The following is a 23410-nucleotide window of genomic DNA, read 5'->3' as shown; positions in this document are numbered from 1 at the left end:
ATTTCCATCTTGTATGTTTTATAGCATTTCCAAAGCTGGGATCTGCATCTATCTCAAGAACAGTGCCAAATCTTGACAGCGAAGAAGTAGCTGCGCAAGCGCAGCTGTTGTTTGCCCTTCAGTAAAATAAACATGTTTCTGTCTTTCAATGATAGCCTGTCTGCACCCAAAGTATATGCCACTCCAGCCCCCCTCTAGTTATGTGTAATCACAGCTGAATGTATGAAAGATAACATTTAATAAGATTAATGCCTAAATGTCTGCAGAAGTGGACACAAACGTGATGACATTTTCCTTTTTTTCATATTGTTTTTATGCATCCTTCTGCTTATATTTGATACTTTCTGTGCTTTTCTGGCTCTCTCCTTATCTCGAAGCCTCCCTTTATCTCACCATTTTCAATTCTCTACTTTTAACTCACTTTTAGGCTTTCATTCCATTTCAATCATGCAATTCTTATTATTAACATTTTATCCTACATTACTCATTGTCATCACCATACAGTATTTTCTTTAGCCATCACTTTTAACACGTTAATTCCTAAAGAATATTACAGGGCAATGTCTCACTATATTTTTGTATAGTTTACAGAATACACATGGAACTTTGTAGTATAAGTTTTTGTGGATTAAAGGTGGTCGAGGCCAATGGGCAAACAACATGGCGGGAGCAACAACGTGAACAAATATTTTTTTCCTTAATTTTACACTAGAAGTCGTCTAAGACACATTGTCACTGGCCGACTTTTCAAAGCATGATCTTTCTTAAACGATGCAGGGTAACAGTATGGCATAGAAGGCTTCAATAATGTAACTAGTGTCTGTCTTAGGTTGCACATGAAGTGGTGGTAGCGTGGATTCAGCCATCACTCTGACTGTAACTGTGTCCCGGACACTGACTGACAGCAGCTCAGCATTAGGGCCGGCTGTAAATCAGTGTCAGGGGTGCGGTTACAGCTGCTGCTCTCTACACACAGAGAGCTGACTGAACCCTTTCTGGAGCCACCCATATTCTGCCAGGTGAAATAAAGTTAATTTCCTCCTAGCTGTGGAGCTCTAAGTGCAGGCGCTGCATGGTGTCAGAACGCTATTAACCTGCAGATTAACCGATTAACCTCATATCTGCAGGTTAATAGCGTTTTTTCCCATGACCAGTTCCCTGTAAGGATATTTTCCAGGAAAATATTATTTTTAATGTAATCGTATCCCTTAAAACCCCAAAAAATTATATCCTCAGTGATCCCCTGCAGATGCTTTTTTAAGCGAAACATAGTTTGCATTAGTTTCTACTTCCCGGTCCTCATTTTACGTACCAGAATAGCCTGAAACTTTTGCCTGGGATATGTCACCACTGCTGCCAGTACCTGGCTATGTTTATATTCCATTTTAGCATGCGTTCAGTGGTTCGTAGTGCTTACAACTGAAGCTCCGCAAAACAGTATTGGGGAGTATGTGCTGAAGGGGTCATTTACTATATTGATGCAGACGGAGTCAAAGTGTGGTCTTTCGGACATCATTTTCAGCAGTGTACGCCTAGTTGAGGAGGACATCAAGTTAAAGTCAACTGCGTGGTGGGTGCCCAAATTTTTATATGTCACTGCAGATGTATACAGCCAAAATAGATGTACTAAGAGCCTGCAGTGACTCCATCTGCATTATTACAGCCAATGTCCCCATCAGTGTATACATACAAATCCATTTTTCCAGGCCTTCAGACATAAGCCCCAAAGGATTCGTAAAACACAATGTGAATAGAGACTTAGTGGGCATTTTTAGCCAATTTGCACAGTTAGCATCTATCTTCCCTTCCATAATTCTTTACCTCTTTTTCCCCACTGCCATTCTTAATCTGCAATCACTTCAGCCATATAACCCTCCAATGATACATGGTATATAAGACAGTTTAAAGGAATGAAGGAGTAGGGATAGGAGAGGGATGCAGCTGCAGGATCTCACTCTTTGTGTGTGTGTGTGCTGTGAGAGGGAAAGAAGGAGAAGAGAAATCTGATAATTGTATCATCTCAGGATACATGATGTAAATTTAGCGTTACACACTTCAGATTGAGACACATGATTGTTTTGCAGCTGAATGATGGCGGCCGGTCCCAATTTCAAGAGCATAACATAAGTGTTACTGAAAATAACAATGTAAAAATTGTTATCTGCTGCTCATGTCCTTGATTTCCATGAGGTTTATCAGTTTTTTCTGTGTTCCTTTTACTATAAATGTGCCACTCTTGCTCCATAATTTCAACGACTGTTATGATTAAATTTAGCCTGCATGAATTAAAATACACCGTTATACTTCATAGTATTGACAAATGTTTCCCAAATACGTAGCTAACAAACACTAAGACCCTGATTCATGACATGAAGGGTTTTTTAAGCCACTTTTTTTGTCCTGTGCGATTTGTTGTCTTTTTTTATACTTTTTAACTCACAGTTTGCAAAACATCACAAAAATTGTACAAAGAAAGAAAAGTAAAATCAAGGGTATTTGCGCACAAATTTTTTACAAAAAATCACAAATGATGAATCAGATGAAAACTTCTGGAAAGCTATATCCCTTCCCACAATGGTAAATGATAAAAAAACAGACAAATATATAGAAAAGTGATTAAAAAAAATGTGAAAATGAAAAATGTAATTTGGTGCAAACAAAAAACCACAAAACAGCGAAAAACATAAATAACAAATAACTGCAAAAACAATGATGAATAAGCCCCTTTCTTTTGAACAATAGTGAAATATTATTGGACAGGGGTGGGCACATGAGAAACTGGGACTGTTGCGGAGGCCGAACCAATGGGCTGTACCTAATTCAGCTCCATATTAATTTTATCGCTGCAGTCAATCACTGAGGTCAAAGATTCACTGATCGGCTGCAGCCGTCATGTGACTATGTTTATGCCACAGGATCTGAAGGAACACAGGGCTCAAATCGGCCGAATGATGGGGGTGCAGGATGTAAGCATACTTCTTTTTTATTATTCCATGCAACAATCTGGGGATATTTAAAAAGGTTTTTTTCCAGTAATGGTCGGATGGACTACCACATTTTAATAATCATTTTTCAATTAAAAAAAAAAAAGATATTAGGACCTCATGCACATGTGACATAAGTTTTACATTTGATTCACATGCATGTATCATCTTTATGCTGATGACACACAACTATACACGTCATTCCCCGACCTTGCCCCTGCAGTACTACAGAACGCCAGTGATTGTCTGTCCGCAGTCTCCAACATCATGTCCGCTCTCTATCTGAAACTCAACCTCTCCAAAACTGAACATCTTCTGCTCCTGCCGTCTACTAACCTCCCTAAATCTGACATTTCCCTTTCTGTGGGTGGCACCACAATAACACCCCAGCAGCAGGCGCGCTGTCTGGGTGTTATGTGTGACACCAATCTCTCCTTCACTTCCTTCCCATATACAATCTCTTGCCAGCTCTTGCCACTTACACCTAAAGAACATCTCTAGAATCCGCCCTTTTCTCACCATGGAAACAACAAAAACCCTCACTGTAGCATTGATCCACTCCCACCTGGACTACTGCAATGCTCTATTAATTGGCCTCCCCATTACTCGACTATCCCCTCTCCAGTCCATCCTTAATGCAGCAGCCAGGGTCATCTATCTGGCTAATCGGTACTCGGACACGTCCGCTCTTCGCCAGTCCTTACATTGGCTGCCCATTCATTATAGGATGCAATTCAAAGTACTTGTTCTCACCCACAAAGTTCTCCACGGTGCGGCACCCCCCTACATCTCCTCACTCATTTCTGTCTATCGGTCTAACCGACCGCTGCTCTCTGAAAACGACTTTCGACTAACGTCTGCACTAATCCATACCGCTCACTCCCGACTCCAAGACTTCTCCCGCGCTGCACCAATCCTCTGTAATGCTCTACCCTAAGAAATTAGGACTATTCACAATTTGCATAGTTTCAGGCGCTCCCTCAAAACACATTTGTTTAGAGCGGCCTATCACGTTCACTAATCAAAGTCATTCTATGTGTAAGTGTGCGTGTGTAGCCCATTCACTATCTCCATCCATCCCTCACTCCCTCAAGATGGCTGGACCATTATTGTAAATACACACCTGTACTTTGTATCTCCCTCACCTCATTGTAGATTGTAAGCTCTCACGAGCAGGGTCGTCTTATTTTGCTTTAATTATTGTATTGTTAACGTTGTTACTTATGACTTGTGTTTTGAAACTGTTAAACTGTAAAGCGCTGCGGAATATGTTGGCGCTATAAAAATAAAGATTATTATTATTATTCTTACATGCATGGATCAACATGCACTGAAACAACATGCATTGAAAGGCAGGGCACTAACCTGCCTTTCAATGTCACATGTGCATGGGGCACAAATATCTTTTCTGCCAGCCCAATCAGAATTAGCATCATACTATTTCAGTCAGGTGAAAGGATATTGGTGCCATTGATCATGTTTAAATTGGTTGCTTCAAAGGGGCCAATAGGATCATAATATGTGCTTCTCAGACAGCACGGCAATAAGTCCTCTACTAGTGTTGCTCAGGCGGCACAGAACAACCATTGGTAGATAGGTAGCTGTCATGCTCGGCATGCAACATAGCTAGGCACTAACCTGCCTTTTAATGTGTCCACACTGTGACATCGGATCCATGCAACACCGCCACAGCATTTAATTTCCATCCCTTAGACTGTAATGGTCCACGAGCTGGAAAGGGACAGCCAAAGGGGTGGATGTAATCCGTGACCACAGTTTGTCTAAGCTTAATGATCAACTCCGGGAGGACTGGGAAGCACAAATAGGCCGTTATCTGGTATAAAAGTTCATAAAGGTGTGAATGCTTGCCCACCTGATGGGGAGGCAGTTGCAACAATCTCTAGGCTGCTGCAAACCACGGGTCATCGGACCAAGGTGTATACTGTACAGAAATCAAGCGGTTTTCCTTGCTTGGCTGGTGGAATCCCACAAATGGACTCAGAGGACGAAGATGATGAAAATGCAGTTATTGAGTGGTTTTGATATCTATGTGTTTTGAAGTAATCCAACAACTGTGGTTGTGGCATTGTGGATGCATCCTAAGGAAGAAGTTGGAAAACTTCGAAACTACTCGATAAAAACTGCATTTTCATCATTTTCATCCTCCGAGTTCATTGGTGGGATACCACCAGCAGCGCAAAGAAAACCGCTTGATTTCCATACAGCATAATGATCCACTCCGATACATATTATTATGCAAATTCAGAACAAAAATAAATCCTGAAATTGTCATCTGAATGAGGTCTTAACCACAGGGAAACGAGAGTTTTAAGTGACTGTTGGAATTGATGGCCCATCCATATAAAGCAAAGACATTTATACTTCCTACATAAGGAATTATATTTACATTCAATTGTTGCCATTTAATCAGTCAGCTGATAGACGTCTCTTTCAAGGCTTCATTTCAAGTTCCTTCACTGGATCCCCTCTACCATGTCTCATTTAAATTACTGATGTATGTTTATACGCCGAAGAAGGCTTTAGCTCTAACACTTATCATAGTTGGGTGCAACTGCTACAGCTGATATCCCTAAAGCTCCGCCCTTGAGGAACTTTAATTTGACAGATCGTAATAAGGACTTCCAGAAAAAAAAAGAAGTATCTGGTAGAAGATATTGTACCTGTAGGTACACACAGAGATATTTTCTTAATATGTTTTAATGTGGCAAAGAAGGCTTTGGCTCACCAACTCATCATAGTTGGGTGTAACTGTTACCATTGTTCCCCCTAAAGCCTTGCCCCTGAGGAAGTAATAATTCCCTAATAGGTATTTGTAAACCACATACCCCTTTAAAGATAGCTTTATTTTTTTCTAGAAAGTATCTAGGTATCACAGTAAGATATTAGCTTGAAATTCATGATTTTTTATGCTCAGTATGAAAATGTATGTTTACTAGGTATGGTAGTTTTAGGAGTCCTGAGCCTCTTTAATTTAGGCTCTTGGGGAATTTCAAGTTCTTCACCATTATAATGTTGCTTCTTTTTTTTTTCTATTTTCTTGCTATAGATAAGGGTTAGCAACTCAGCTCTACCACATGGAGTGAAGCCATACCATTTCCAACCCACAACATATTTCTTAATGACTTTTATTTTGGGCCTTCTCGAGGACCCCAGCTGTGGCAGTACTGAAATGCTCGCCAGATAAAAGTAGGGAGGTAATTATCCAAAGTTGCATTGGGTAACTCTGCTGCATCTACAATGGAGGTAATTCTAAGCCAGATAAGCCATGCCTGTATTTCAAATATCACATGTCACTTAAAGAAACTAGGATTAACATGTAGTTATAGAGTCTTATAATGATGGTGAGGAAGAAAAACTGCAGGAGAAAATATACTTACACTTGCAGTATGAACTCTGAATACACATTTGGTATTTACCTAAGCTTTATAAAGTACATGCTGCTTAGTAGTGATGAGCGAGCACTAAAATGCTCGGGTGCTCGTTGCTCGGGTCGAACACATTGGAATATTCGGGTGATTGACCCGAGCAGCGAGCCCAATGTAAGTCTATGGGAGACCTGAGAATTTTTGCCGCGTTTCCCCCGGGTGTCCCTTTAAGGTATAAAAATGTCAGAAAATGATGGAAACACTGCTCAAATGACACAGGGGACATCATGGGGATCGCCCCTAGAAGCATTCCAGACTCCTAGTTCACTGCTTTAAACAATCTTGTCAGAGTTTCATGCCATTTTTACCGGTGCACCAAAAAACATAATAAAACGAAACCAAAATGGATTTTTGCAGGGGTATGCGGGGCTGTGTGGGGGCATGCAGGGCTGTGCGGGGGTATGCGGGGCTGTGCAGGGGGCCGTGCGGGGCTGTGCGGGGGCCGTGCGGGGCTGTGCGGGAGTCTGTGCGGTGGTATGCAGGGCTGTGCGGGCATCTGTGCGGGTCTGTACGGGGGTATGCGGGGCTGTGCGGGAGTCTGTGCTGGGGTTTGCGGGGCTGTGCTGGAGTCTGTGCGGAGCTGTGCGGGGGTATGCGGGTCTGTGCGGGGGTATGCGGGGCCGTGCGGGGGTATGCAGGGCTGTGCTGGGATCTGTGCGGGGGTTTGCGAGGCTGTTCGAGGGTCTGTGCGGGGGTATGCGGGGCTGTTCGAGGATCTGTGCAGAGGGGTATGCGGGGCTGTGCAGGGGTCTATGCGAGGCTGTGCGGGAGTCTGTGCAGGGGTATGCGGGGCTGTGCAGTGGTATGCGGGGCTGTGCGGGAGTCTGTGCGGGGGTATGCGGGCTGTGTCGGAATCTTCCGATGGGACTATTTGTCCCATCTGGCTATGCCCGCTACAGTGACAGCATTAGCGGATGATGGGAAAGTAGTAGTCCCATCATCCGGCTAATGTGGTGAATGTAAAAAAAAAAAAAAAACACATACACACATGTATAGTTCATACATACCATATACACCTAATTCCCGAAGCCATTGATCATCTGAAAAAAACTTAAAATAATAAACAAACACTATACTCCCTGTTCGACGTAATCCAATTAATATGATTGTCCATGACGATCTCCCGTGGAGAGCTGCCACATCTCCAGGGGCAATGATGGAGATAATCCTCCGCATTGTATCACTCCGACGCCGACAGGTCACCTGAGTTCACCTGTCACTTTGCGACACTACAGCATGAGAATTTTCTCATGCTGTAGTGCCGTAAAGCGAGACGCTTATCGCCAATGACACACTGCTGGAGGGTTATCTCCGGTCAATGTGTCATTGGAGGCCTATGGAGCGGTCACATCTGCTGAAGTGACAGCTCTATAGGGGAGATCGGCGTGGGACAATCGTTATTAATGTGATTACGTCGGACAGGGAGTATAATGTTGGTTTGTTTTTACATTTTTTGCAGATGATCGATAGCTTCGCTAGGATCTGGGCGTGTAATAAAAATTTTGAAAAAATGTATTGTGTTTTATTTTATTAAAATACTTTATTCTTATGTGTGTTTTTTTAACCCTTTATTAATATAAGATTAATAATGGATAGGCGTCTTATTGACGCCTTTCCATTATTAACTGGGCTTAATGTCACCTTCCAATAGTAAGGTGACATTAACCCCTTATTACCCCATATGCCACATCTACACAGCAGTAGGAAGAGAGTGACTAAGTGCCAGAATTGGCGCATTTTAGAGATGTGTCATTTCTGAGGTGGCTGTGGGCTGGTATTTGTAGCCGGGGGGGCCAATATCCATATCCCCTTCCTAGGCTATGAATATTAGCCCGCAGCTGTCTGCGTAGCCATTCTGGCTATAAAATATAGGTGGACCCCACGTAATTTTTTACTGTCATTTACTGTGATAGCTGTCATTCACTGAGAAAGAACACTCACTGGACTCCTATGCATAAGAGTCCAGTGGTTGGTCCTATTCATTTATTGACAGTATCCCCTGTGACATTATATGGATATAAGTCTAGTGGGTGGTCCTGTGTGCAATGTCAAAGAGGGAAGACTTTCAATCACTGAAAAGGACCCCCCCAATGGACTCTTTTGCATAGGATTTCAGTGATTGACAGCTATCCCTGCCTGCACAGTAATACAGGAAAGACTGTCAGTCACTGCAAAGGACCTCCCACTGCATAGGAGTCCAGTAGGTACCTCTTATTAAGTGATCACAGTCTTCCCTGTATGACTGTCTATGCAGCTGTAGGAGGAGAGGCCTCTGCCAAGTACCCAGGCCGGAACCGAGGGGACCGTCTTCTAGGTTCCTGGGGTATTTGTTTCCAGGGAGCAGAGCTAGGGGATGGACCGCTGAGACTGACAGGGCAGTTGGGGGAGGAGTCCAGATAAAAGGGGCGGAGAGGGTCAGACTGAGTGAGTCAGCAGAACAGGAGAGAAGGAGGTGGAGACTTGGTGAGGGCCAGGGAGCGAGAGCCATGAGCAGCTACCAGGGAGGAGGACAGCGACAGGAGGGAGACTCTCGGTGGACCGCAGGGAGACGGCGCCGAGCTTACCAACAAAAGAACATTGCTGCCTCACTCCAGCTCTCGGCTGCGGCCTACCCGTAGCCGTCCGCGGCCGCCGCCGCCTCACTCCAGCTCACGGCTGCGGCCTCCTCGCTGCTGCCCGCAGCCACCGCCGCTTCACTCCCGACCACGGCGGTGAATCCCTGTTTGCCGCCCGCAGCTGCCACCGCCCCACTCCAGTCCGTGGTAGGGACTGGGCCTGCGCCCGCCGTGGATCCCCCAGTGCGGCCGCAGACTGTGCCTGTGGTCTATCAACCGCCACTGATCACCACCACTGCTAGTCCCTGTCAGGGAGTTGCAACCTCCACTCTCCCTCTCCGAGGCGGTATCCCGCTGCCTCCGCTGGGGGACATCCTGCCAAAGAACTCTCCGCGGGCCTGTTGTGCCCCTGCTTCGCTCGGGCGTCGGAACGCCCGAAGACTACGCCAGATCTTCAGCGGCTGGGCCCAGTGGCTGCGACACCGACACACCATGGAACAGGACGCCGAGGGATGTCAGGATGGATAAGTGACACATAGTGAAGGACCCATAGTCGGCCATTCCGCGGCCCTATAGCGACCGGTCTTTGCCGGATTAGTCGTGTTCTCCCAATCCTTGTTTATGTGTATTGGCTCCATGTGAGGACAACTACTGTTATTCTGTTGGTTGCTTAAAATAGCCCTAACAGCATTTATCTATAAAAGTTAACGTTTAAAGTTATATCTGTCTCGCGTCTCGTCACTGCATCCTGCGTACCTGCTATCACCACACAGTGATAGCAGTCAATCATTGAGTAAGACTGATCACTGGACTCCCATGCATAGGAGTCCAGTGGGTGGTCTTATTCATTTATGGACAGTCTTTCCTGTATGACATTGTATGGATATGAGTCTAGTGGGTGGTCCTGTATGCAATGTCAAACAGGGAAGTTTGTTAATCACTGAATTGAATATGACCACCCATTATGTATAGGAGTCCAGTGAATGGTTGTATTCAGTGATTGACAGCTATCTTTGCATGAACAGTAATACATTAAAGACTGTCAGTTATTGAGTTGGACTTCCCACTGGACTCTGACGCATAGAAGTCCAGTGGGCGCCTCGTAAGAGTTTACAGTCTTCGCTGCATAACTGTCCATACAGAGATAGCTGCATAAGAGTCAAGTGGGCAGTCCTATTCTGTGAATGATAGATTTTCCTGTATGTGCATGCAGTGATAGCTGTCAATGACTGAGCAGGACTGCACACTAGACTCATAGCCATAAAAACACCAGGGATTTCAATGAATAAAATGCAACTTTTTACTGCAGATCCGATACCATATTCAACACTACAGGTTCCTTTTAAAGGGAATCTGTCACCTATTTTTTCGTATATAAGATGCCGCCACCGACATCAGGGGCTTATCTACAGCATTCTATAATGCTGTAGATAAGCCCCCAATGTAACCTGAAAGAGAAGAAAAACGAGTTAGATTATACTCACCAGGGGGCGGTCTGGTCCAGTGCGGGTCCGATGGGTGTCGCGGTCTGGGTCTAGTGCCTCCCATCTTCTAGCGATGACGTCCTCTGCTTTGCTTCCTGTCGCGGCTCCGGCACGGGCGTACTGCACTGCCCTGTTGAGGGCAGAGCAGAGTACTGCAGTGCGCAGGCGCTGGGAAAGGTCAGAGAGGTCCGGCGCCTGCGCACTGCAGTAATCTGCTCTGCCTTCAACAGGGCAGATATAGTACGCCTGCGCAGGAGCCGTGGCAGAAGTAAGGAGGAGGACGCCATCGCTAGAAGATGGGAGGCGCCGGACCGGACCGCGACACCCATCGGACCGCACCGGACCCCCGGGTGAGTATAATCTAACTCGTTAACTCGTTTTTCTTCTCTTTCAGGTTACATCGGGGCTTATCTACAGCATTACAGAATGCTGTAGATAAGCCCCTGATGGCGGTGGCCGCATCTTATATACGAAAAAATAGGTGACAGATTCCCTTTAACGCTATGCATTGTTTTCAGTTCACCGTATGGGTTCTCTGCACAAATGAATTGTTACATAAGGTCTACCAATCTGATCAGCTAACATGAGCAACTTTTTTGTAGTTTTACAAAGACTTAAGACATGTTTTGCACGGCTAACTGCAACGCCTACAGAAAAATATTTGCTGTCATTAAAAAAAAAAAAATTAAAATACAACAAAAACAAGTGTAGAATCCCACATGTCAACATACCCTTACTGTTCCAAATGTACTGCATGTTTATTCTTAGAAATTGCTTTTTAAAAGGGTTTTGCTACTTGCCATATTTTATAAACTAGGACGAGAAACAGAGAGGTGCACGAACAAAGTAAAAACAATACAATTTACATCAGATAAAATTACAAATATATGCCAAGTGACCTTGAAGTATATAAATATAAATGGCGTTCATTAATCCTGTTTCTATTTTTCATTTTTTTAAATTACAATAATAAATAAAGGCTCAATTGTCGCACTACCGACATGATCAAACCTTACATTTAACACCTACCTAAAAATCTGGGTAGAAAATGATGCTCTACAGATATACAATTTATCTTGACAAAATAATGAAATTATTATTGGGGTAATGAAAAGCTCTAAACAATTTTATAAACATCAATAAATAAAATAAATTAAATTAAAATATATAAATATATAAATGCTTAAAGGCAATCTGTCACGAGGTTTTTACCACCTAATCTGAGAGCAGCATAATGTAGGGGCAGATACCAGATCACTGATTTCAGCGATGTGTCACTTACTGGGCTTCTTAGTGTAGAGTGTAGCTTTGTTAAAATCACTATTTTATTAGCAAGAGATTATCACTAGAGGACTAGTAAACCACTGTCATGCAATCCAACTCCGCCCCCAACACTGATTGGCAGCCTAAGCACAGTCTACACCTAAAGCTACCAATCAGTGTTGTGGGCGGAGTTATACAGAGGTCAGCATTTAGAGAACTGCTAGATCTGCAGCAGATAAACAATGATTTTACCAAAACTATACCAAGCAGCCCAGTAAATGATACATTGCTGGAATCAGGGTCTCTGCCCCTACATTATTGCTCCTCTCAGATGGAGTAGAAAAATGTGATGACAGATAAGTTGGAAATAATCATACAAAAGGCTTTAATTACTCTTTAGCGCAAAAAAAAAAAAAAATAACAGAGACAAATTGAAGAATTATAAATCAATTCTGCAAGTGGATTGTGTTTTTGTATTTTTGGAATTTGGATAAGGAACTGAGCTGATGCAGCAAATATCAGTCTTGCAAAAAACTAATCTCTGGTGCTAATTGCCTGTGACATATGTACAAAACATGGAACGATCTAAACTTGAACTTACTGATAGGTTACTCTTTGCTAATTACGCTGTAGGAATTTAGAGAGAGTCATTTTTCAAGCAATTGTTTGCTAAAAAAAACTTAGCTGAGAATCAAAAAAGAACAAGGCTATGTGCACACGGTGTTCAATCTCCCGCTGATTTTTCTGCACAAAAAACGCAGCTCTTGGCAGAAAGCGCATGTGTCTTTTTGATGCGGTTTTTCAGTGCGGTTTTTCCTGCGGATTTGTCTGCGTTTTTGTAAGCTAAATAAAGATATGTTATTTAACAAAAAAAAAAGATTTGTGATGTCATTTCTGTCCAACCTCCTCATTTACATTGGTCCAACCCACACTCCATTACATAGATAGATAGATAGTTAGATAGATAGATAGATAGATAGATAGATAGAGAGATGGATGGAAGGATAGATAGAAGGATAGATAGATAGGATAGATAGAAGGATAAATAGATGGATAGATAGATAGATAGATAGATAGATGGATAGATGGAAGGATACATTGATGGAAGAATAGATGGATGGAAGGATAGATGGATGGAAGGATAGATGGAAGGATAGATGGATGGATGGATAGATAGGGTTAGAGATAGGGTTAGGGCTAGGGTTAGGGTTAGGGCTAGGGTTAGGGTTACAGGACCTCTTTCCCGGCGGAGGGATATACATCGCGCAGGATTGCCTTCTCCTGTCATTTCAGTGCTGGAGCCCCTGGAGAGCGGTCGCATCAGCTGATGTGGCTGTTCTCCATGGGAGATCATCGTGGGACCCTCGATATTAATTGGACTAGGACGGAGAGGTAAATATAGGTTGGTTTATTATTTTATATTTATTACAGGAGATCGATGGCTTCGGGGACCAAGGTGTGTGCGGTGAGTGCATACTCTATGTTATGTGTTGTATGTTATATGTTCTGTATGTTGTATGTTCTGTATGTTATATGTATGTTCTGCATGTTATATGCTGTATGTTCTGTATGTTATATGCTGTATGTTCTGTATGTTATATGCTGTATGTTCTGTATCTTATATGTTGTATGTTCTGTATGTTATATGCTGTATGTTCTGTATGTTATATGCTGTATGTTCTGTATCTTATATGTTGTATGTTCTGTCTGTTATATGTATGTTCTGTATGTTATATGTTCTGTATGTTGTATGTTCTGTATCTTATATGTTGTAGGTTCTGTATGTTACATGTATGTTCTGTATGTTATATGTTCTGTATGTTATATGTATGTTCTGTATGTTGTATGTTATGTATTGTATATGTTGTATGTTCTGTATGTTACATGTATGTTCTGTATGTTATATGTTCTGTATGTTATATGTATGTTCTGTGTGTTATATGCTGTATGTTCTCTATGTTATATGTATGTTTTGTATGTTATATGTTGTATGTTCTGTATGTTGTATGTTCTGTATGTTATATGTATGCTATGTATGTTGTATGTTCTGCATCTTATATGTATGTTCTGTATGTTATATGTATGTTCTGTGTGTTATATGTTGTATGTTCTGTATGTTATATGTATGTTTTGTATGTTATATGTTGTATGTTGTTTTTTTTGTTTTGTTTTTTACATTCAACACATTAGCCAGATAATGCTACTATCCCATCATTGGCTAATGTGTCAATCACTGTCAGGGTAGCAGGCATCGCCGGATGGGACTTGTAGTCCTATCGGATGATGCCTGCATACACATACACACACATAGATGCATACATACACAGCCCCGCACCCCCCCCCCGCTGAACAGACCGATGCCCCGCAGCCCCCCAACAGCACCACACGGACCTCCGACAGCCCCGTACGGACCTCCGACAGCCCCGCTCGGACCTCCGACAGCCCCGCACAGACCTCTGATAGCCCGATGACTATTGCACAGGCCCAGCCAGACCCCCGGACAGCCCGACGAGCCCCGCAGACCCCCGCACACACACATAGCCCGCACACACATACGCGCCCAGTCACCGCCCACACACCATACATGCACACACTCACCGCCCACACTCCGCCCCCACTCTTCCCCCCTCCCGATCTGCAGTGTTTCATCGACAGCAAAGCCGCAAATCTTTTTGAGAACTGCGGTTTTGCTGTGGATCAATGCAAGTCAATGGGTGCAGAAACGCTGCAGAACCGCCCAAAGAATTGACATGCTGTGCAAATGAACCAGCAGCTAATCCGCATGGATTTTTCTGCAGCAAGTGCACAGCGGTTTTCAAATCCCATTGACTTTAATGCTGCTGTACAACGCAGCAGAATCTGCTGCGAACCAGCAGGGCCAAAAATGCTGTGGATCCGCGGGAGAATCCGCAACGTGTGCACATAGCCCAAAAGAAAATAAAGTTTTAAGATATAACAAACGAGATAAATGCCAATAATGAAAAAAAAAGGCTTTTTTAACTACTTAATTTTAGTCCAAAGGGCCATATCACGTTTTTTTCCTTATTTTTTCTTTGGTTGTCGACTATTACGCATTTTTCAGAATCACAAGATAAAATGTATTCATGCATTTTATAAAACCACAATGAATAATATTTAAGGTTTTACACTTTTTGAACAAATTTAAAAAAATTCCTATTTTGCATCTGTTTTCTCTCAGAAAGGAAATGTAACACCAACTGTTATTCACTGTCCTATTAAGGGAATAGAAGAATCCAGGATATCTATAAACAGAAATATAGTGAGGAAACACTTAGCTAACTTAAATGAATTCAAGTCTCCAGGTCCAGATGAATTACACCCCAGAGTACTGAAGGAGATAGCAGAAGAAATTTTTGAACCCCTCTCCATAATCTTTGAAAATTCTTGGAGAACAGGAGAAGTGCCAGAATACTTTAGAAGAGCAAATGTTGTTCCTATCTTCAAAAAGGGGAAGAAGGTGGACCCAGGCAACTATAGGCCGGTGAGTCTGACTTCTATACCAGGAAAGATCTTTGAACAAATTATTAAACAACATGTATGTCAATACCTGGATAAGAATGAAGTGATCAAACAGAGTCAGCATGGGTTTGTAACTAATAAGTCATGTCAGACTAACTTAATTTCCTTCTATGACGGTATCACTGATTGGGTGGATCAAGGAAATGCTGTAGATATAGTATATCTTGACTTCAGCAAAGCATTTGACAAAGTCTCTCATACAATCCTTATTGAAAAAATGACTAAGTATGGAATGGACAAGGCAACTGTTAGGTGGATTCATAACTGGCTTAGTGATCGGACCCAAAGAGTGGTCGTAAATGGCTGCACATCCAGTTGGAAGAATGTCTCAAGTGGGGTACCACAGGGCTCTGTCCTGGGCCCTGTATTGTTCAACATCTTTATCAACGATTTAGATGAAGGAATTGAGGGTAAACTGATTAAATTTGCTGATGACACAAAGCTAGGAGGGATAGCTAATACTAGAGAAGAGAGAGAGAGGATTCAAAAAGATTTAAATAAACTGGAGAAGTGGGCAGCAACTAACAGAATGGTTTTTAACAGGGAGAAATGCAAAGTACTACATCTGGGCAATAAAAATGAAAAAAAGCATATATAGAATGGGAGGAATAGAGCTAAGCAACAGCTCATGTGAAAAAGACTTGGGTATACTAATAGATCACAGACTGAATATGAGTCAACAGTGTGATGCAGCAGCAAGAAAGGCAAATGCAATTCTAGGATGTATTAACAGAAGCATACAGTCTAGATCACGTGAAGTCATTATTTCCCTCTACTCCTCTTTGGTCAGACCTCATCTGGAATATTGTGTCCAGTTTTGGGCACCACATTTTAAAAAAGACATCAACAAACTGGAGCAAGTTCAGAAAAGAGCGATCCTTGTTTCATCTAACATCTTCATTCATGGCAGAGTTAGGATGCCCCTTATATATGTTGTCTGGCTGGTCCTGAAAAACTAAGTGGGCTCAGATGACATTAGTCTTTGACGACCTCTAATGGCCAGGAATTTCTCGTCAATGTCATGCAATTGTTGAAAAATTTATAGGCAATAGTTAAAAAAAAAATAACTTTCCTTGTGGTCACATGAATTGGAAAGAGTTAACTTTAATCCATAAAGAACATGTGAAAACAGACTCAATGTTGGACAATAGCCGCCTGATCCCACCAAAGGAGACCAATCCGAGGGACGGCCCTCCATCTATGTAGAGCCTGAACATGTCCACTTTGCATGACAAACCTTATCAAGATTGTACCATACAGATGATCAAATCATTCCTCTGTATGTCAACTTAGAGCTGAATTTTCTTAAACTTCCAGGTCCTCATTGATTCAAGAAATTTGATTCAAGTGAATTGCTAAACTAGAATGCCCAATGCCATTTCACACTTTGCTCTAGATTGGTTCAGCCAGAGAGCGTGCTGGCATGACATCAGGCGCAGCAGTGCGGGCTTCCTCAATGCCTGGCAGCTATTTCATCACATGGTCTAGAAAAGTCAATCAAGAGGGATAATCCCAGGTACTCTAAAAGTTGTGGTAGTGAAATCATTTTAGGCTTTTACATCCTAGGAATAGGAGGCCAGAGAGTGCAGCTCATGATAACAGATAAAGATAGAAAGACCTAAATCAAGGCGTGGCGTGCTACTGCAGTGCTGAAGAACATAGAAAATGGTAGTGGCAGTCTCAGTCTGTGAATAATAATACATAAATTCAAGTGATGTAGGAGATAGAGATGGGGAGGTGCAGGAGCTGCAGCGTCTGTCTGATTGCGAATTGATTGCTCCATGAAACACTGTAGTATAGCACCTTAAAAAGGTTGTCTATTACTTTTACAATGATGACCTATCCTTAGGATAAGTCATTAATATCTGATTGATCGAGATCCAAACCCGGCACCCCCACCGATTAGTTGTCAGCGGCAGCCGGGATTACTCTCTTGCCAAGCTTCTCTTTCTACTTGTAGTGGTCGAGGCTTGTTACTGCACATCTGCCTCCTATTAATTTGATTAGGAGGCAGATGTGCAGTACCAAGCCTCGACCACTATAAGTAGACAGAGCAGCTCGGCAAGTGAGTACTTCCGGCCAACAGTCGCTGCCGCCGACACTGATAACAACTGAAGTGCTCACTTGACAAGCTGCTCTGTCTACTTGTAGTGGTCGAGGCTTAGTACTGCACATCTGCCTCCTATTCAAATTAATAGGAGGCGGATGTACAGCACCCTGTGGCAGTCACTACAAGTAGAAGGAGAAGCTCTGCAAGAGAGTAATCCTGGCTGCCGCTGACACCATTGACAACTAATCGGTGTGGGTTCCGGGGGTCTGAGCCTGTGCGATCAGATATTGAAGAACTATCCTAAGAATAGGCCATCAATATAAAAGTAGTGGGCAAACCTCTTCAAACACATAAATTATTTTAATTTTTGGAGGTTTGTTTTTGAAACCAAGGATTGCTGAAACCAAGGCTAGTGTGTCTGAGAAAGTGTGCTTCACTTAAATTGTTTACCTATAGTTATGGATTTTGAGGTAACTTAGTGCGCTTTTCACGTACTCGTTCTAGTTGTGATTTTCATTGACAGAACACTTGCCAATTACAGTCTGGTGGTTCATTTGTCGTGTATCTTGTGAACTGTGTATCTGTGCAAAAATCATGGATATATGTCTATTTTTGTATACAGTTCTTGGAGACCAAGTCTTTTCTGGGCAATTGCATAAAATTGATTACCTGCCAATGGCATTTTGGTGAAAATCCAACAAACCTGGTAAATTCGAATTTCAAAAGATTTGATCATCTCTAGTGTCCACATAGGAAATATCATCAATGAGGTTGAACAGATTATTGGTGGCTCAAAGCACTATAGCAAGTGATTGGATCCCAAGTCATCTCCAAATGGGTTTGCCTTTGGACATAGCGCTGGTACATTGGTTGTGAGCTAGTCTCACCCTGATTGGACTACAAATTGTAAATCAGGGAGAAATATGTTTTATAGAACCAGAAACAATAAGCAAAGCTGAGAACAAGTTGATTGTTACTTTACAAAGCTTTCCTCATCTAATAGGTTACTGAAGATTTCTATTATTCTTACAAAGAATTGGAATTTTTCCCTTTAATTGGGAAAGATATCACTTTGTCTCTAATCAGAATTGAAAGCTAATTCTTCACAACAATGTAAACACTGTAAAAAAGAAAAATCATGGTTGCGACCCTTTGTACTCACATTGCACAATCAGCTGAACCAAAGCTTCTCTTGGCTTGACGTTAAATCCATTGTATTGACTGGTCTGACACCTGTAGGTTCCCGTCAGTTCTCGGGATACATTGACTATCCTTAATATTCCATCATAACTCTCCATCTGCATCGATCCATCGGGCATTGGCACTTCTTTGTCAGCTCTGGACCACATGATAATTGGCTTAGGCTTTCCAGATACTTGACACTGCAGTTCTATGGTATCTCCTTCTCTGGCCACCATCGGGGACTTGCCTTTTGGAACTGTGAGATTTGGTGGAACTAAAATAAAAGAAAGAAGGTAACATAAGAATTCAATTTTTTTTTTTACTTTTGTAAACATGTTTAGTTTAATTTCAGATTCAGTAAAAATTAAAAATCTAGGTAAATATTATGTATGGTCAAAGGACAGATTGGTTTGGTTGGTTGCATTGTATCAATGTAAGAGTTGGAGCTTCTTCTCTACAGCACTGCTCTCTGTTGCTTTGTTTTAGGTCACTTGTGTGACACTATTAGCTATAGTTATCGCTAAGTACTAGGTTGACTAGATATGATGCTTGCTGATTGCAAACCATGGGATTTTTCCTTCATCTGCATCAACATATTAGGCTATAGGTTGAACTCGATGGACTTAAGTCTACTTTCACTGTTAAAGGGAATCTGTCAGGTCCCTCGTGCCTTCCAAAGCATCAGCATTCAGCTATGTGTAATTAAATTCCCTCCCTAACCAGCCCTGTATAAAATAATTCAGCAAAATAAATTCTTTAAAAAATCTTTTATAACCTCTACTTTTCCTATACTAATGAGGGGTTTGACTAGTGGATGAGGCGTTAGCAGGGTCAACAGGTTTTCATGGGCTCCAGGCAAAAGAGTCTCAGTGGGCCTGTTTAACACATACCACAATTCATGATGCACAGATATGGCAAATATAGTTATAGTACAATGCCAAAGATTACACTTACTTCTTACATTACATGATTGATAGCTCAGATATCGGACAGTATAGTGCTCCATACAGTATAATGAGACCCATATAATGATCCATACAGTATAATGAGCCCCATATAATGCTCCATACAGTATGTGCCCGATATAATGATCCATACAGTATATGATGGGTCCAATATATTGTTCCATACAGAATGGGCCCCATATAATGCTTCATATATAATAGGCCCCAAATAATGTGCCATATATAATGGTCCCCATATGATACTCCATTATATGATTGGCCCCATATATGATGCTCCCGTGCATGATGGCCTCATATAATGCTCCATATATTATATGATGCTCCCATAATGTATATTGCTCCAAACATTAAAAAAAAATGAAACACTCACCTCTCTTCACTGGCCGCTGCTCTACTCTGGACTCCTCAGCGTCGGCATCGTCCGGCTCTCTACACTGTTACTGTTCAGGCAGTACTGAAGTCATCACACCCTCTGACATGAACGTCACAGTCAGAAGATGCGGAAGATGCCACAGCAGAGGAACAGGAAGATGTAAGTATTTCAGGTGCCGGGGCCCCGAGCAAGCGGGGGGCTACTCGCTGGCACCGGCACTGGCACAGGCACCGGGCCCCCATAGTGCGTGTCCTCAATGGCGAGTGGACCCCCTGCTTGCTCAGGTTCCTGACACTTCCCCAGGTGCGCCAGGTGCTGATGCTGGTCCTGGGCATTAGATCCCCAGACTTGTCAACCCTCTTTCCATTTCATACGCCCCTGTAAGCGTGATAACATAATTTACTTTAAAACAGCATTTATAACTTCTGCTTTTCCTATGCTCATGAGGGCTTGCACTAGTCGATGGGGCATTAAAATATAATTTGCAAGAGCGGCCTCATTCCTACAGCATCTCTGAAGCCGGGCGTAAGCTTCCCGGCTTCATAGGTGCACTGCGCTTGTCCTGAAGCCATGAACATTCTGACATGCGCAATGTGCGCCTCTGAAGCCGGGATGCATACACCTGACTTCAGATATGTAGTGACGCTGCCAAAATAAGCGCCGTGCATGTGCAGATTTGCATTAGCTGGCGATGATGCCGCTCATGCAAATTACGTTATCACGCCCACAGGGGCATGATGACATGGAAAGTGGGCTGACTAGTCATGGGAACTAACGCCCCATCGACTAGTCAAAGTCCTCATTAGCACAGGAAAAGCAGAGGTTATAAATGCCTTTTTAAAGCATTTATTTAACTGAATGATGTTATACAGGGCTGGTCAGAGAGGGAGTTTAATCACAAATTGCTGAATGCTGCTGGATTGGAGGGTATGGGGGATTTGACAGGTTACCTTTAAAAATTATGAGAATTAAATGCTAGCTAGTAGCTAACCAAGGAAAAGTTCAATTTTTGTTTTAGGGGAGGATATATACTTGTTTCAGTGCGGAAACCAAAAGTGGGACTTGGTCAGTCATTCATGGTACTTCAAGGTCAACATCAAAGCCGATTTGCAAAAACAGGTAAAATATGGATCCTGATCCATTCCTACCCCTTTCAAATCAAATGTATCCTGCCGGCTTTCTTGTGCCCCCTACCTGTTAGGCGTCGGGTTCCTGTTGCTGCACAGCGGGTATCCCGAGCCTTGCTCCCAGCGGTCTCCCATTCCTCCCCAGCCACAGAGGAGGTTGCTCAGCAAACTCGTCGGTCCCAGCACTCTGCCCAGACAACCTCCGTGGGTTTGCTTGCTGCTGCCACCTCTGGCACAGCTATGGCAATGCAGGCTGCTCAGCAGCGAGATTCTCCAGGGACTAAGTCCTCATGTTGGGCCACTGAGCATGCTCGTGGAGTGATCTCCCATTGGAGCTCGAAGGTCACATGCTCAGGTCCTGCTCCTGTTCGGATTGGCCCATCCGAGAAGCCAGGAAGGTCCCGGACGCTTGTGGCTATAAAAGGTTCGCATGGCCGCTCGGCCATTCGCTAGGATACTCAGTATTTTCAGACCATGAGGAGTGAGTCGGAGTCAGGCATTAGTCCCCATCAGTGAATCGGCACACCACGTGCTCCACACTCCGTAGCCAGCGTCTATAGCGGCGTTCGCGGCAGCGACATCATGCGCTCAGAGGGCCTAGAGGAACTCTAACCTCGTGTCCTTGGGGTAGAGTTCTGTGGCCGCTTTCAGTGCACTTTTTGGCCGGGCTCTGTGAGCTAAACAGGCTCCGGTATTTGCGTTCAGTGGCTGTGCGGCTCTGTGAGTCAACAGTGTCCGCTCCTGTTCACACTGGGTGACGTAACCCACGTGTGACTATTTTCACACCACTCTATTCTTCTGCAATTACCTAGCAGCAGTGTACCACCTCTGCACGGTGGACCCCGGGCTGCGAATGCACCTACTATTATTTTTAATTTGGTGCGTTCCGCCAGCCGTAACACTACCCCACCCCTGAACCACCACCATGTATTTATTCTGTTGTAATTCTATTTCTAAAAAGCCCTTTGCACTCTATCTTCAATTACGCTACTCAAGGTGGCGTTGATTTCTCCATCTTAGACGTCCCACTAATAATGTTAGGGTCTGGAGAATTTGTGGATATCTCCCGCGCTGACAATTATTGAAGATGTCAATCCAAAGAAATGTGTTATTTGATGGGTTTTTAATATGGTCTTCTTCAGGTGATATCCACATACCACACGTAACACCTATATTAACTGCTGATAACAAAGAATCCACCAATCACAAAAGGTGATGTCACAGTTCACCTCCTCTCATCACAATGATACTGTATTTGCACACACTGATTAGATGCTTCAATACAAAAGATCAGGGACAGTCTATTGCTGCTAATGTACATGTGAATTTCCTAAAACAAGATAAAGTTAGACTCTAAAATGGCCCCAATGGCCAACGTGGAATTTACAAGATTTCCAATAATTATTTTGAATAAAGACTTTGATATTGAGGAAAATAAAATATTGGAAAAAATGTTTAGACAATGCATTTAACCCAAAAAACTGATTTAAATAATAGGTAATTTTCCAATGACGCAGTCTCTTAAAAGCTTTGCGCAATGGTCTGATTTAGAAATAAAAAAAAGGCAAACGAAAAAAAAAATCATTTTGTGTTATTTGAATGAAGCTGATGAGTTATTATTAGAATTTAGCCTTAAGCATTTGCTATGTACAGAAAGCATGGGTCAGTGACTGGAAAATCAGCTGGTGCACGAGCAACGGTTTCGCGCAGAGGGGTTTTCATGTATATAAGAAGCATAGCGTAGACCGCTCTTGGCTTCTTGTAACTGCTTCATCGTCTCTTTCCCAGCAGGTGCTGCTGCTGCATAACTATTTCATTCTCACATATTGCACAGAAGCCGAACGATCAACAAACCTGGCGTGAAAACATGGATCTGACCGCCATATTATACAATTAAAGAGATACAGAAAACGCTTCTGTCCTTACTGATATATACAGTACCATCAAGTAAGATGTGACTGCAGATAAAATAAACTAAAACGAGACGGAACATGTCTATTCTTGTTACTTAATTGTGTAAAAATGAGTAAAGGAAACCTAATTTCCATCCATATGTCCAAACTTAACGTTTCTTGAATTGCGCCGTTGTCTTGATACAAATTCAATACAATCTTGTACCGTCCAGTAAAGATATTTTTTTCCTTTGGGAGCCTAGGGTGTGATAGATGGCATCATTCAGAGACGTCCATCACAACAATGCAGTAAAAAAAGTGTGTGTGTGTGTATATATATATATAAATTTTGACTTATATATATAATTTATTATATATATATATATATATATATTTTTGTACTTATTGGAATATATCCAGCAGATAACTTAGTGTATATATATATGTATATACAGTATATATATATATGTGTATGTATATCTAATATATAAAGCTCAAAGTGTGTATGTGTGTATGTATGTGTGAATGTGTATATGTGTGTGTGTATGT

General features: G+C 42.5%; 1 protein-coding gene across 2 annotated transcripts in view; it reads right to left on the bottom strand.

Annotated features, from left to right (window-relative positions):
• The window catches only part of MDGA2 (MAM domain containing glycosylphosphatidylinositol anchor 2), a 1066479-nt gene that overhangs the window by 194075 nt on the left and 848994 nt on the right, over nucleotides 1-23410 (bottom strand). For both annotated transcript variants that reach the window (XM_073577764.1, XM_073577765.1), the window contains exon 8: nucleotides 18485-18778. In XM_073577764.1, the coding sequence (XP_073433865.1) occupies nucleotides 18485-18778 (294 nt within the window). The remainder of the gene's footprint in view (nucleotides 1-18484; nucleotides 18779-23410) is intronic.

The sequence above is a fragment of the Dendrobates tinctorius genome, unplaced genomic scaffold (genome assembly GCF_039654945.1).
Source record: "Dendrobates tinctorius isolate UK_male_01 unplaced genomic scaffold, ASM3965494v1 ptg000057l, whole genome shotgun sequence".
In the NCBI taxonomy this organism is placed as follows: domain Eukaryota; kingdom Metazoa; phylum Chordata; class Amphibia; order Anura; family Dendrobatidae; genus Dendrobates; species Dendrobates tinctorius.
Note: the sequence above shows the minus strand (reverse complement) of the source record. Positions and strands in the feature narration are given on the sequence as shown.